A 14,312-nucleotide genomic window follows, 5' to 3' on the forward strand; every position below is an offset into this window, starting at 1 on the left:
CTAACCCTGACCGCTCACCACTGACCACTCACCACTTACCCTCGCCACTAACCCTCACCATCACCACTCACCCTTACTACTCACCACTCAACCTCACCACTCTTCATCATCACTCACCCTCACCACTCACCCCTCACCACTCACCCCTCACCCTCACCACTCGCCCTCACCACTCGCCCTCACCACTCACCCTCACCACTCACCCTCATCATTCACCCTCACCACTCATGCTCACCACTAACCCTCACCACTCACTAATCACCTCTCACAACCGTCACTCACCCTCACCACTCACTCTTACCACTCACCCTCATCACTCACCCTCACCACTCACCCTCACAACAACCACTCACCCTCACTACTCATCCTCACCAATCGCACCCTCACCAATCACCACTCACCCTCACTGCTCACCCTCACCGCTCACCACTCAACCTCACCCTCACCACTCACGCTCTCCCTCACCACTCACCTCTCACTAATCACCACTCACAACTGCCACTCACCCTCACCACTCACCCTCACCAATCACCACTCACCCTCACCACTCACCCTCACCATTCACCCTCACCACTTTCCCTCACCACTCTCCCTCACCACTCACCCTCACCACTCACCAGTCACGCTCACCACTCACCCTCACTACTCACCACTCACCCTCAACACTCACCCTCACCCTCACCGCTCACCACTCACCCTCAACACTCACCCTCACCGCTCACCACTCACCCTGACCACTCACCACTCATCCTCACCAATCACATCCTCACCAATCACCACTCACCCTCACCGCTCACCCTCACCCTCACCACTCACCCTCACCACTCACGCTCACCCTCACCACTCACCCCTCACTAATCACCACTCACAATCGCCACTCACCCTCACCACTAACCCTCACCACTCACCCTCACCACTCACTAATCACCTCTCACAACCGTCACTCGCTCTCACCACTCACTCTTACCACTCACCCTCACCACGCACCCTCACAACAACCACTCACCCTCACAACAACCACTCACCCTCACTACTCACCCTCACCACTCATCCTCACCAATCACACCCTCACCAATCACCACTCACCCTCACTGCTCACCACTCACGCTCACCCTCACCACTCACCCCTCACTAATCACCACTAACAACCGCCACTTACCCTCACCACTCACCCTCACCACTCTCCCTCACCACTCTCCCTCACCACTCTCCCTCACCACTCTCCCTCACCACTCTCCCTCACCACTCTCCCTCATCAGTCACGCTCACCACTCACCACTCACGCTCACCACTCACCCTCACTACTCACCCTCACCGCTCACCACTCACCCTCACCACTCACCCTGACCACTCACCACTCATCCTCACCAATCACACCCTCACCAATCACCACTCACCCTCACTGCTCACCCTCACTGCTCACCCTCACCACTCACCCTAACCACGCACGCTCACCCTCACCCCTCACTAATGACCACTCACAACCGCCACTCACCCTCACCACTCACCACTCACCCTCACCACTCACCCTCACTACTCACCACTCATCCTCACCAATCACACCCTCAACAATCACCACTCACCCTCACCACTCACGCTCAACGCTCACCCTCACCACTCATGCTCACCACTAACCCTCACCACTCACCCCTCACTAATCACCACTACCAACCGCCACTCACCCTCACCAATCACCACTCACCCTCACCACTCGCCACCCTCACCACTCATTCACCACTATCCCCCTCACTCACCACTCTCCCCCTCACTCACCACTCTCCCCCTCACTCACCACTTTCCCCCTCACTCACCACTCTCCCCCTCACTCACCACTCTCCCCCTCACTCACCACTCTCCCCCTCACTCACCACTCTCCCCCTCACTCACCACTCTCCCCCTCACTCACCACTCTCCCCCTCACTCACCACTCCCCCCCTCACTCACCACTCTCCCCCTCACTCACCACTCTCCCCCTCACTCACCACTCTCCCCCTCACTCACCACTCTCCCCCTCACTCACCACTCTCCCCCTCACTCACCACTCTCCCCCTCACTCACCACTCTCCCCCTCACTCACCACTCTCCCCCTCACTCACCACTCTCCCCCTCACTCACCACTCTCCCCCTCACTCACCACTCTCCCCCTCACTCACCACTCTCCCCCTCACTCACCACTCTCCCCCTCACTCACCACTCTCCCCCTCACTCACCACTCTCCCCCTCACTCACCACTCTCCCCCTCACTCACCACTCTCCCCCTCACTCACCACTCTCCCCCTCACTCACCACTCTCCCCCTCACTCACCACTCTCCCCCTCACTCACCACTCTCCCCCTCACTCACCACTCTCCCCCTCACTCACCACTCTCCCCCTCACCACATGTTAATGGCGCTCCTAAAGGAATCTACAACCTTCGATGATTCCTTTGCGCGATTCAAAGAATCGATTCCTGGCGCATAGGAGGTTTCTATTTTTAATTACAGAGTTTTATTTGCATTCGTATGTTATGTTTTAAAGTTTTCAGGAGTTTTTAATTATATTTTAGCCCCGGTCAACGCGGGATATTTCCCATTCGTAGCAGTTTATATCAACTCTATAACCAACTTATATTAAACGGGAATAAGGCGATTCTAAGTGAATCTACAACCTTCGATTCCTTTTCGCGATTCAGAGAATCGATTCTTGGCGCGGTCGGGTTTAGAGTTTTAATTACACAGTTTTATTTTCATTGGTATGTAATGTTTTAAAGTTTTCAGAAGATTTTAAATGTATTTTCCCCCCGGGCACCGCCGGGTTTATCGAGTTTATACCACAAAGTCGTCGCTTGACACGGGTGGGGTGTCGAGGCCTAGTACCGTGCAGAGCCTCCGGCCTTGCCTAGATTGCCTACCCAGCTGAGGCTGTGTACTGGGGCCGTTAACCCCCCCCCCCCCCCCGCGCTACAATAATACTGTCTAATCGCTATAATTTTATTATCTACCGACCCTATAATAGTAATTGCACACATTGGGGTGGGGGGGGAGTGAAGAGGACGTGAAACTTTGATGAATTTACCTCAGAATGGCGTGTTAATGCGTGCGCATATTTTTAATGGTAATTCAAAATGGCGTCCACCCCGCAGCGAACGCGTCTCTACCCGTTGCCAGGGGCAACCGCCGTGGTCCGCGCCGGCCGGCAAGAGTAAATAAATAAATAAAGCGTTAAATAAATAAAGATAAATCTCACTAAATCGATAATCGGTCCGATTTAAAGTTTAGAGACGAAAAATCGGAAATGCCTAAGTTTACCGCGGGGCCGGGGGCGTGCCCACCTGCAAAATTTAATCTCGCCGAACCCCACGGTCCGAGAGCTAAATCCCCCGGTAGGGAGCGTACGCGGACGGATGGACGGACAAAGAATGAATTATATAGGTTAGATGATGTCACCTCCTTATAGCCACACATTTGAAATCAACACTCTCACACAAGATCGTATTGACGATATTTGATCAACCTGGAACCAATGCAAAACTCGATACCCTGCCACCAACATCGGTGACAGGGGTGTCATTGTTCGTCACACGGCTGGCAAATAAGACTTCGCCGCTCGACTACATCCACACGTCGATTCTCAAATCATGCTCGGGCGTGCTTGCGCTGCTGATAGTTCACCTGGCAAATATTCCATTTGGCGAAGGGCTGTTTACCAGACCATTTAAAAATGGTGCAGGTAACACGGCTCCTGAAAACAGTTGGCTTGAGAAATGACACAGCAAACTATCGCCCGATCTCAAAGCCGAGTACGATTTCAAAGGTCATAAAGCACCTGTGTGTCTGGGTTATTTCCCCATGACTGGAAGATTCAACCCATTGCAGTCGGTGTGCTGAAAGTTCCACAGCACGAAGATGGCCCTACTAAAGAACACTGATGACCTTCTACAAGATCGTGGATGACCGGTGCACTGCAACGTTGGTTGGCCTCAATCTCTCAACTGCCTTTAACACTATCGACCATGAGATACTCATTGGGTGGCTAAGGTTTGGTGTATCGGGCACGGCACTGTGATGGATTGAGTCATTCCTACATGGTCGATCACAGTTCGTCAAGCTGGGTGATGAACAGTCACCGCCTATGCCATGCCAAGTTGGCATACCACAGGGGTCCGTACTCGGGCCCATTCCTATTTTTAAGATACTTCTCTCCTATTGTCGATGTCACCTTATCAAATGACATCAAGTGCCATCAATATGCTGATGATACACAATTGTACACTGCAGTGAAGTCAAAGTTAGATACGGAGAGCCTTGGTAACCTCGAAAATTGCACACGAGTGGTGCACGTGTGGTTTGCACGAAACAAAATGCTGCTTAATCCAAAACAATCGGAAGTTCTCCTGGTTTGTACTCGGGCTGAGGGGAAATAATTTGTGGGAGGATCAAGTGTGGTGGTCGCAGACACCAGGATTCAGTTTTCTCCTCCTCTAAAGAGCCTCGGCACCATACTCGACCAGAATATGTAATTTGATCACCACGTGGAAAATATCGTCATGTTCTGTAATTATCATATCAGGGCTCTAGGACACATTCAACCACTATTGAGTCATGACAGCCGACACGGTGACGTGTCGTATAGAATCGACTAGGCTCGATTACTGCAACTCCATGGGACATCTTGCAAAAATATTACCAACCCGCAGCATGTACAACATTCTTTGGCATGTGTCATGACAGGTACTGCAAGACCGGACCATGTCCGTCCAGTGCTCGCCGAGCTGCATTGGCTTTTGGTTACCAAATGAATACATTTTAGGTCGCACGCATTCCAAACAAAGTGCTTGCCATAAATGAACCACAAGACCTCGCTACTAATCTCGTCAAGGAGCATAAACCATAACGAAAAACTCCGCTCATCTTCGCAGCAGTGGTGGCTTTTTGTTGGCAATTGAACAAAGACGATGGCCACCCTATCATTGCACGGCGCTTTCAGATGCGCTTCTGCAGCCGTCTGGAACGCTTCCAGACGGAGGAAGCCACTAGGAGCGATGATGCACTTTTAAATCATCATCTAGATCAGGGGTCCTCAAACTTTTTAAACAGGGGGCCAGTGCTCGCCACCGCAGCCCAATCAGTGCTCACCAGCGCAGCCCAATCAGTGCCCACCACCACAGCCCAATGAGTGCTCACCAGCGCAGCCCAATGAGTGCTCACCAGCGCAGCCCAATGAGTGCTCACCAGCGCAGCCCAATTAGTGCTCACGAGCGCAGCCCAATCAGTGACCATGGGCCGGATAAATGTCCTCGGCGGGCCGCATGTGGCACGCGGGCCGTAGTTTGAGGACCCCTGATCTAGATTGACAAACTCATTTGTTGAGAACTTCTTTTTTTGTTGAATTTAGTTTGTTCTTCTCCCGCACCTCCGATTTAGCATGGTTGTACGGTGCGAAAGAATAATGGTAGGTTTTTACCCTTTTAACTGGTACAAAACTGACACCTATAAAGGTGTCAGTTTTGTACCAGTTAAAAGGGTAAAAACCTACCATTATATTTTGCCACTGGTAAAAGAGATCTCATGCTGCGAAAGAAGTTGAATGTACATACATATGTAGTGTCAGTGGAGCGGGAGACAAGGTTCTTGAGGAGGTACCTTCTTTATTCAACACTTTCAGATTCACAGGTTCGCCCTCACTTCTCCCAAGTCGTCTAGCCTAGCCTTAACACAACCCTGACCGTGTTACACTGACAGCGCCGACCGAGACAGCCAACAACTATCTGGCCGCGCAATATCTAGCGAAGACGACAGCGACGACGAGACGAGTCCACTTCCCAGAACCGGCAGCCACGAGCTTCCGCTCTCCACTGCTTTTATGCTACCTGGCGCATCCTGGCTCCGCCCTCACCACGCCTCCCTTTTTGAACCAACTAGCGGGTTCCAGGGGCTTCCAGATGGGGTCTTCTATGACCCTTGCCCCAGTTTCTCCGCCCTGCCGACACACCCGTGTATATGCTCACCCGAGTGTGTACTGCTCGTCCACTGCAGTTGCCATTGCTGGACACTACACATATGTAAGGACTCGGATGACTGGATACTTGTAGCCTCTTTATTAAAGACACTGACTATACTGAGCCCGGACTTGGTTCTTCATGCTGTAGCTCGTCCCTTCCCTCAAACGTCCCCTCCCCTTGTGCTCTGTCCTTTTATATCTTTCCAGTCCCCTTTCTCGAATGTTCCCTCACTGTATTTCCCTTAGACAATCCCTGTCTTTCCCCTCTAATGGTTCCCAACCATTGCCCATTGTTTCCACTCTGGTTCCTGCCTATTCTCATTAAAACCTTTTCCTCCAATCACTTCAAAAGCCTGCCTTCCGACCAATCCCCGTGGAGACCTCTTTCCACCAATCGTAGATCTTAGTGTATCTTTGAAATAACCATTAGGCTGCACATTGGCTTGGGATCTTTTCGGTCATTACACATACATAGACTAAGACACCCCTTGTATAGCCTGAAGAGACTGTTAGCGAATAGCACCTATGAAGGCTGGCACATCACATAAGGGGGTGAGTGGCCAGCACCACGCCCGCCCGCCCACCTTTGTCTCCCCAATGGTGATGGTTACACACCGTGCCAGGTCCTCATTTGAGTCCGAGCCAACTTATGGGAGGTGCAGGATCAGTTCAGATAATTGTCGCCGGCATTAGCCGTGAGCAGCAATCAAACTCTGGTCGCCGGGTTTGTAGCGCAACGTAGTGCCAATCGTTGCCCCACCCCTCCCCCACCCACTCCTTACAGTGCTGCAACGAGGCCCCCACCTGCCACCCACCGCTCCCCATGCACCCACATGCGGCCCACTTAGCACGGCGTAGCTGCTAAACCAACAGCTGTGGAGGTCGGGGTGGGTCCCCACCACCCCCCATGGGATGCATCTGCTCGTTTTGCAAATGGGTTGCTTGTTATATGAACAAACTGGGCCAATTAAACACGTTCTTTCGGAGTGGGCAGGTAGGAACTTGGTTGGACAGCGCATTCGTGCACGACAGAAAGCTCGTGGTCACGTGACGCACTTCAACCAATCCGGGAGCGTACATGTTTGGGAGGGGCTATGCACGACTGACAAATAATCCCTGGTGGGCAGTGTGGAACTGTTGTTCCTACCTGTAAAATTGATGTATATTACCAGAGCATGTTTTTGTTTGCATATTCACCAAAAGTATGTGTGGCTAATAAAACGTATTCTCATACAAATTCAAATTGCTCGTTACGGTGAATTCTCGTAAAAGTAATGCTTAGTTTAGTAAGGCCCTTTAAGTTTCCGTAGGTGCTCGGCACAGTGCCGACTGTGGCCTATTGGATAATGCACGGCCCTGCATCTCAGGTGTGTGTGTAGCACTAACCCGGTCTGTCATCGGGGTTTAATCTTCCTCTTCAAGCCATCTGGTGTGACTCCATCGCCCTCTAATCATGTCTCTCGTCTTGCAGATCTGCAAGTATATAGAAAACTCGATGAAGCAAATACCTGATGCCTTTAAAATGCGCATGTCCTGCATTGCTGACCTGGTCAAGAAATCTCTACAACTCTCCATTAATCCTGTCCAGCACAATGACAATGGAAGATACTGGTGTGAGGTGAGGAATATGCCCGATGCTGACGTCGGCAAAGAATCCTTCGACGTTGTTGTTGGTGAGTGCAGTGTCTGTGAGTCTCTGATGTGTATTTGTGAATAGTCTGATGGGGAGACGCGACTCGGTGCAGCTGCGTGTGTAAGCGTCTCTGTCCCAACAGGCCCTGCTATGCAGCTGTGAATACTTTAGACTTCTTCTAGCACACTCCAAAATCTTCGCAATAAATTACGTCATTGTTAAATACACAGCTTCATTCCTAGATACCTATTCATGCCCTGATCTATGACAAAATCACTCTGAATGATGCTAAGCTGTTTCGAGCCTGGATAGTGATTGCAGAAGCTAGATAACAAGTGTCTGGATTTAACGTGGATAGGAATTTCTGGGCAGTGCTGCGGACTTAGTGACAAACATGAATAGCCATTTGTATGGCTATCCTATTTCCTTAAGTGGCCAACAACACATTGAGCTACGTGATAGCCATTTTGAAATGAGTGGGGTTCTCCAGTAATTCACTCGTTTTAGCCGTGGAAATAAATCGATGTTTACTCAATTTTTGCTACCTCAGACAGTACAGATTTCAGCTCTAGCTGCTGGACTAGTAGAGTCTAGACTAGTAGAGTCTGAATGAGATTGCACGTGCAGTATGACACATCCAGCTGTAGAATTTCCACTGCGACACTCATATTGGCTACTCCCAGTGGTGTGAGTAGCTAAAATAGCAGGGCCTGCTGCTGTGCTGCTTATCTATTGCCATAAGTTCTTGAACCCACTGTATCAGCAACGAGTGTCTGTGTGCCGTGGTTGCAACTCACTGGATGATGATAGTAGAGTGCCTGCCAGGGTACGGATTGGGGCCCATAGGATGTATAGTGTGAGTGTGTGCACATGTGTCATGTAAATGTGGGGCGCACGTAAATGTGCTCGCTACCAGCACTTGCCCCGGCAGCCTGTTAAGGATATATCTTTTACTCGTACTCTTTGGTTCTTTCGGTAAAGTCACGTAAGTAGAAAATAATAGATTACGACGTTTCGATCGCAACACAAGCAACCATCATCAGGTGAGATCAACACAACAGGGGGACTGCTGACGAAGGAGAAAGAGCTGCTGCAACAAGAAGTGATATAAGGTAGGAGGAAAGCTGCTGATGCAGGCTGCTTATAAATGGTAGAAATGGGCGTAGCCCAAGAATCATAAACGACTGCTGAGCGTGAGACAAAGGGGGGATCGGCGGAGGGCGGAGAGAGAGGGGGTGGGTCATAGATAAGAAAGGGAGGGGGGCTGCGCGTGAGACAAGGGAGAAATCGAAGGCAGGGGGGAGAGGGGGGGTGGGTAAATGAATTAGATACGATTAAGCCGCTCTTTGTTATGCTGTTTGTGCGCAAGTCACTGTGGGATGAATGGACTCGTGGTCAGGGACGTGTTGCGCAAGTAACTGTGGATGTACATAATAGAAAAGGAGCGGAAATGCCCATGTTTATACCAGTGTTGGCTGACAATAAAGAGTACTGTTAAACGTTAGGGATGTTAACACTCGGTGAAGTAAAATAGTGCCTGTCAGATAAGATGGTCCAAAAATGTGTAATTAAATCTTTTTTGCATGGTTGATAACATATTTCCAATGATTACTAAGTTTGTACCCATCATCACGGTTGAAATTATGTCTGTGTTTGTATATCTGAATGGCTTCATATACAACCCTTTGATGGTAGCCAGAAGGCTTGCAGAGCACCTTAGTCTCGGAGAAAACAATCTCATGAGAGCCCACCGAGTTGTAGCAATGATCGGCAACGGCAGACGACTCAATTTTGCCGTGTTTCAAATCTGACTTGTGCTCGCGGACACGATCAGAGACATGGCGTTTCGTTTCCCCAATGTAACAGTCACCACAGCTGCAACTCAGTTTATAGACTCCAGGGTATTGCAAGTCAGGGATGACATCCTTCACAGATGGAATCAAATCACGGATTTTATGTACTGTACTGAATCGGACTTGGATCTTATGTTTGTTTAGAATTTTGGAGATCTTTTTGGTCATGCCTGCTATGTATGGTAACGTGACAGTTTTGATCGGAGTTTCAAGTGGCTGTTTCTGTATGGTGGGAGAAACAGCTTGGCGGATGGTGCGTTCAGAGTATCCGTTCATCCTGAGGGCCCGATGTACATGTCTCAATTCACTGGCCAGGTGGTGTTGGTCAGAAATGCCATGAGTTCTGTGGTATAGCGTTTTGATGAGAGAATTATTTTGAGATGGGTGGTGATGAGAATCCGGTTTCAAGTAGGAATCTGTGTGGGTGGCTTTCCTGTAAACAGAATGTCCCAAGGATCCGTCAGGTCTCCTCTCAAACAGAATATCTAAGAATGGTAGTTTGCCATCTTTCTCCACTTCCATGGTGAATCTGATGGATGGATGTCTGGAATTGATGTGGTCCAAGAAGTGGTTCAATGCTGGGAGGCCATGTGGCCAAATGACGAAAGTGTCATCCACATACCTCTTCCACAGGGAAGGATGCAGTGTGGATGTCTGGATGGTGTCTGATTCAAACTTTTCCATGAACATGTTGGCTATCACTGGTGACAAGGGGGAGCCCATAGGGGTACCCTCATTCTGTTTGTAGAAGGTGCCATTCCAGGTAAAATAAGTGTTGGTGAGGCAATGCCTAACCAGCGCAGGTACATCCGAATTCAATCCATGTTGGACCAAGTCCTCAATTATTGTTAGGGTATCAGGCACTGGAACTTTGGTAAACAGAGATACTACATCAAAACTAACGAGGATATCATCAGGAGATAGTACCATGTCCTTGACCAAAGAGACTAGTTGGGTTGAGTTGAGTACTGCCGAAGAGGTCTTGCCTGTGAAGGGAAGTAGAGTGTCTGATAGAAAACGGGCTAGTTGTAGGTAGGGGAGTTAATCGTTGACACGATGGGTCGTAGCGGGGTGCCTTCTTTATGGATCTTGGAAAGACCATAGAGTCTGGGAGGTCTAGCAGCCGAGGGTTTTAGAGAGGGACGTTTAGTTGGTTCGATTAGGGAAGTCGAACTAGTGATGATACTGTTGGTTTTTGTCGTTAGGCTGTTAGTAGGATCGCTTTTCATTTTGGAGTAACTACCATCATTAAGTAGGTCCAGGATTTTGTTGTTGTATGATTCTTTATCCATGATGACCGTGGCATTGCCTTTGTCTGCCGAGAGGATGACTATATCATCTCTCTTTTTTAAGTTCGAGTTCAGAGCGTTCGTTTTTGCTAATGTTACTAGTGGGTTTCTTAGCATTCTCCCCCCTTAACCACTATATAAGGTACAGATATTTTGCTGTGACGGTTTCACCTGAAGACGGAAGCTTGTGTTGCCTCCGAAACGTCGTGATTTTATTGTTTTATTTTTATTAATTTGAATTTCATTTTTTACCTACGTGACTTTACCGAAAAAACTAAGAGTATGAATCCTTGCAGTCACGAAAGCTTCAAATCTAGAATATAGCTGTCCTGGTCACAAAAGTAATGTTTGTGGGGAACAATAGCCATTTTCTATACTTTTTAGGCATAATCAATTACGAAATAACTTACTACCCAGGAACAAAAATTGTGTTACATCGTGTAAGCGGCTTTAAACTTAAACTTATCATCATACTCAATCATTGACCCACTCACCCATCTCACTCACCCACCCATTGATTCAGTCATTCAACCACTCATTCACTCGCTCACCTACTCACCCACTCACTTACTCATGCACTCACTTGCTCACTTACCCACTCACCCTTTCACTCACTCACTTAGCTACTCACTCATTCACTCACTCGCCTGTTCAGTCACTCGCTCATTCACTATCTCACCCACCCATTCAGCTGTTCCCCAACTTGCTCGCTCGTGAAAATGAGACTCATCACCTTGTTAAACAAAAAAACCATTGGCCATATGTTGCACTGCCTCATTAAATCGCAAATCTGGCTGGGTGGGCGTTGGGGATGAGCCCAGACTCGCCAGGAGGCTTTACAGCCTCTGATTAGCGCGGTCATCTCCGTACGGTGCCAAATAAGTTCTACATACATACAACATCCATATAAAAATAGGTTTTACCCTTTCTGGCAATAAAACAGGTGTTAAGATGTTAAACACCAAACTGAAACCTTTTGTAAGGAATAATGTCTGGATTAACCATATATGCTTGTGGTAAACATGCTAACAAAAAACATGCTCTGGTAGTATATGATGCATTGTCTTTGAAACTGATTGGTCCATACCAGAGAGAGCTTTCAGTAGAGCCTAGTTTCAAACAGTGTTAGACCAGAGGACGCCAAAAGGTGAATAGCACAAAGACAATGCACTCAGGACATTGAGAGCTCGAGGTGAGCAGCTGTTGAGGCTGCTGGCCCCCGGGTCCTCCCCCGGCGGGGGGTTGACCAGAGGAGGGCTGCCGCCTCCAGATTCCTCACTCGTGTGAGAGCCGCTGCTGCTGAACTCCTCGTTCTCGGGGAGAGGGCTGCCGCTCTCCGGCTCCTCTCCTCGCGCCGCAGCCCCTCGAGTCCTCGGGTCCTGTTTGTGGGGCATGATTCGGCTGCCTGGAATTGATTCCTCGCTCCTCACTCACACTCCTCCCAACGTTAGTAGAAGACCCTCGGCACACCACAGCCCTCACATGTATATGCGCAGACACTCAAACGCAACGTCTCCGCTCTCCCGACCTCGCGCACCAATCACACGCGTGGAACGGGGGGTCAGGGGTCAGAGGGCAGGGACGTCACTCGTATACGCGTAGCCGATTGGGTTTTTTTTGGAGATGATTTAAAGGGCTGTTGGGATGGATATTCGGGATTGGTGTAAGCACGCACACAGCGCGGGGGTCAGGGGTCACAGGACGAAACACGCACTCGCGGAGTCCTTCGGGTGCAGCGTTTCTTCCACCGTGGCACCACGCACTGACCACACGCGTTACGGTGAGCGCACACACCACCATGCACTTTCCTCACACTCGTAAAAACCACACGAGGCTGTTATCGATCACTAACGATTTATTCCCGGTGTGTCTGCGAGCTACTATTACCCGAATCAGTCTGAGTCAGCAAGGCAAGGCTAACCTATCTCCCGATGGTCTAAACCCGACCTACCTCGTCTACTTGGAATTAATCTCTAAACCCCAACTCTTATCTTACCTACTCACGGTTTGGCTCGGATGTGCGGGAAGCCGAGGAGAGGCTAGGCTGCACGAGGTTCTCGCTGGGAGTGGGGCCTGGCTGCGCTGAGACTCGTCTCACAGACAATCCAGTGGCCGGCAAACTGACTGCTCCGATCCTGACTTGAGCAGAACACGACCAACTTTATCTCTACCTTCTCTCGCCTTTTATTGTTCTCTACATCAAAGAGAATTCGGCGCTGATCCACTGGCCTTCCCGGCCAATCAGGTGGCTCGGATTTCCCACCACTCTCCCCACATTGCGGATTGTGGTGTTGTTGAAAACTTTTGGGAACTCCTTGCTGCACTTTCCATCGTTCATGCAGGGGGCGCGTAGGTTTGCAGTGCCGCACGACCGTGCATCATGCATCTCGTGACAATCTCGTGCAGTCGTGAATGGTCCCGCGTTGGAATTTCGCAGAGTCACCAAGATGTGGGCGTGTGGAAGGCCTTGCTTCTGGAACTCGATGGCATAGACGTGCGCCTTAGATTCTCCAAACACGCCGTGTTTAATCTGATTGTCGATCAGAGCATCCAACTTTATTTTGAATACATGTGCCACCAAGTCAAGTCGAGTTGATGGCTGCTCGCCAGGTCAAAGGTTGTCGGTGATTTCTGGCCAGCTCGGATTTGTGGTGAACGTTATTAAGAGATTGGGTGCACCCCATCTCGCAAAGATCGACATAGCATCGCTTGCGCATGTTTCTCGGCGATCCCTCAAAGCTTGAAGGGAGGATGACTGCGACGCCAGCTGCAATGTTTGCGTTTTGGGCTAAGTTTGCGACGTGGTCTGCAAAACCTTGGTACTGCTCTGTTCGCAGTCACTGCTGATTTTTGCGATTGTAGTTGAGATTGTTGGCCTCGATTTGCAGGTACGAATCCACCAACCATTGTTGAGTCAGCTTTCCGGCACTCATGACTGGATTGAAGTTGCCTCGAATCGCTCTTTGAGCTCCTTTACACTGAAGCATGCTGACATTGTTCCGAACTCTATTCAGTTGTGCTCCCTCGTAAGCCTCGCACTGCCAGTTCGGTTGCCATCTGGGCTCACCGTACAGATACAGAATCGCGTACGTCATGGGATCCATGTTGGTACTAAAAATATTTAGGTTGATGAACTGCTGATTGGAATTCTGTGGATTCCTCAGGTAGATGTGAATGTCACGCTCGAACGGCGACTCGCCATCCTCATTGACGAAGACCATCGCGACTTCGTTTGATGTTGGTGCGTTGTATCGTAATTGATCCGACTGACAATCACATCTCAGCACCATGCTGACCAACGGAATTTCTTCTCCCGCTTGAAGTGCCCGGTCAACTTCTCGTGCTTCGACTTCGCACATCAACTGGTAGCTGTTAGCGAATTTGTTGTGCCGGCGGAAAAAGCGATCAATTTCGTCCAGGATAGGTTGACGACACTGAGCATTCGCGGTGTGCTCTTGATGGATCTCTGTTGCGTGCATGCTGTCAAGCACGTACAGCTGCACGTACTGCGGTGCTTGATTGTCAAGTGGCTGCAGGTGAGATGTGCGGTGATATGT

The 14,312-nt window shown here is 49.8% G+C and overlaps 1 protein-coding gene across 1 annotated transcript in view; it reads left to right on the top strand.

Annotated features, from left to right (window-relative positions):
• Positions 1-14,312, top strand: part of LOC144953351 (myelin protein zero-like protein 1) — a 56,501-nt gene that overhangs the window by 27,939 nt on the left and 14,250 nt on the right. Inside the window, exon 3 of the mRNA XM_078883917.1 lies at positions 7,452-7,653. Coding sequence (XP_078740043.1) covers positions 7,452-7,653 — 202 coding nt within the window. The remainder of the gene's footprint in view (positions 1-7,451; positions 7,654-14,312) is intronic.

Source organism: Lampetra fluviatilis, chromosome 74 (assembly GCF_964198595.1).
Source record: "Lampetra fluviatilis chromosome 74, kcLamFluv1.1, whole genome shotgun sequence".
Classification (NCBI taxonomy): domain Eukaryota; kingdom Metazoa; phylum Chordata; class Hyperoartia; order Petromyzontiformes; family Petromyzontidae; genus Lampetra; species Lampetra fluviatilis.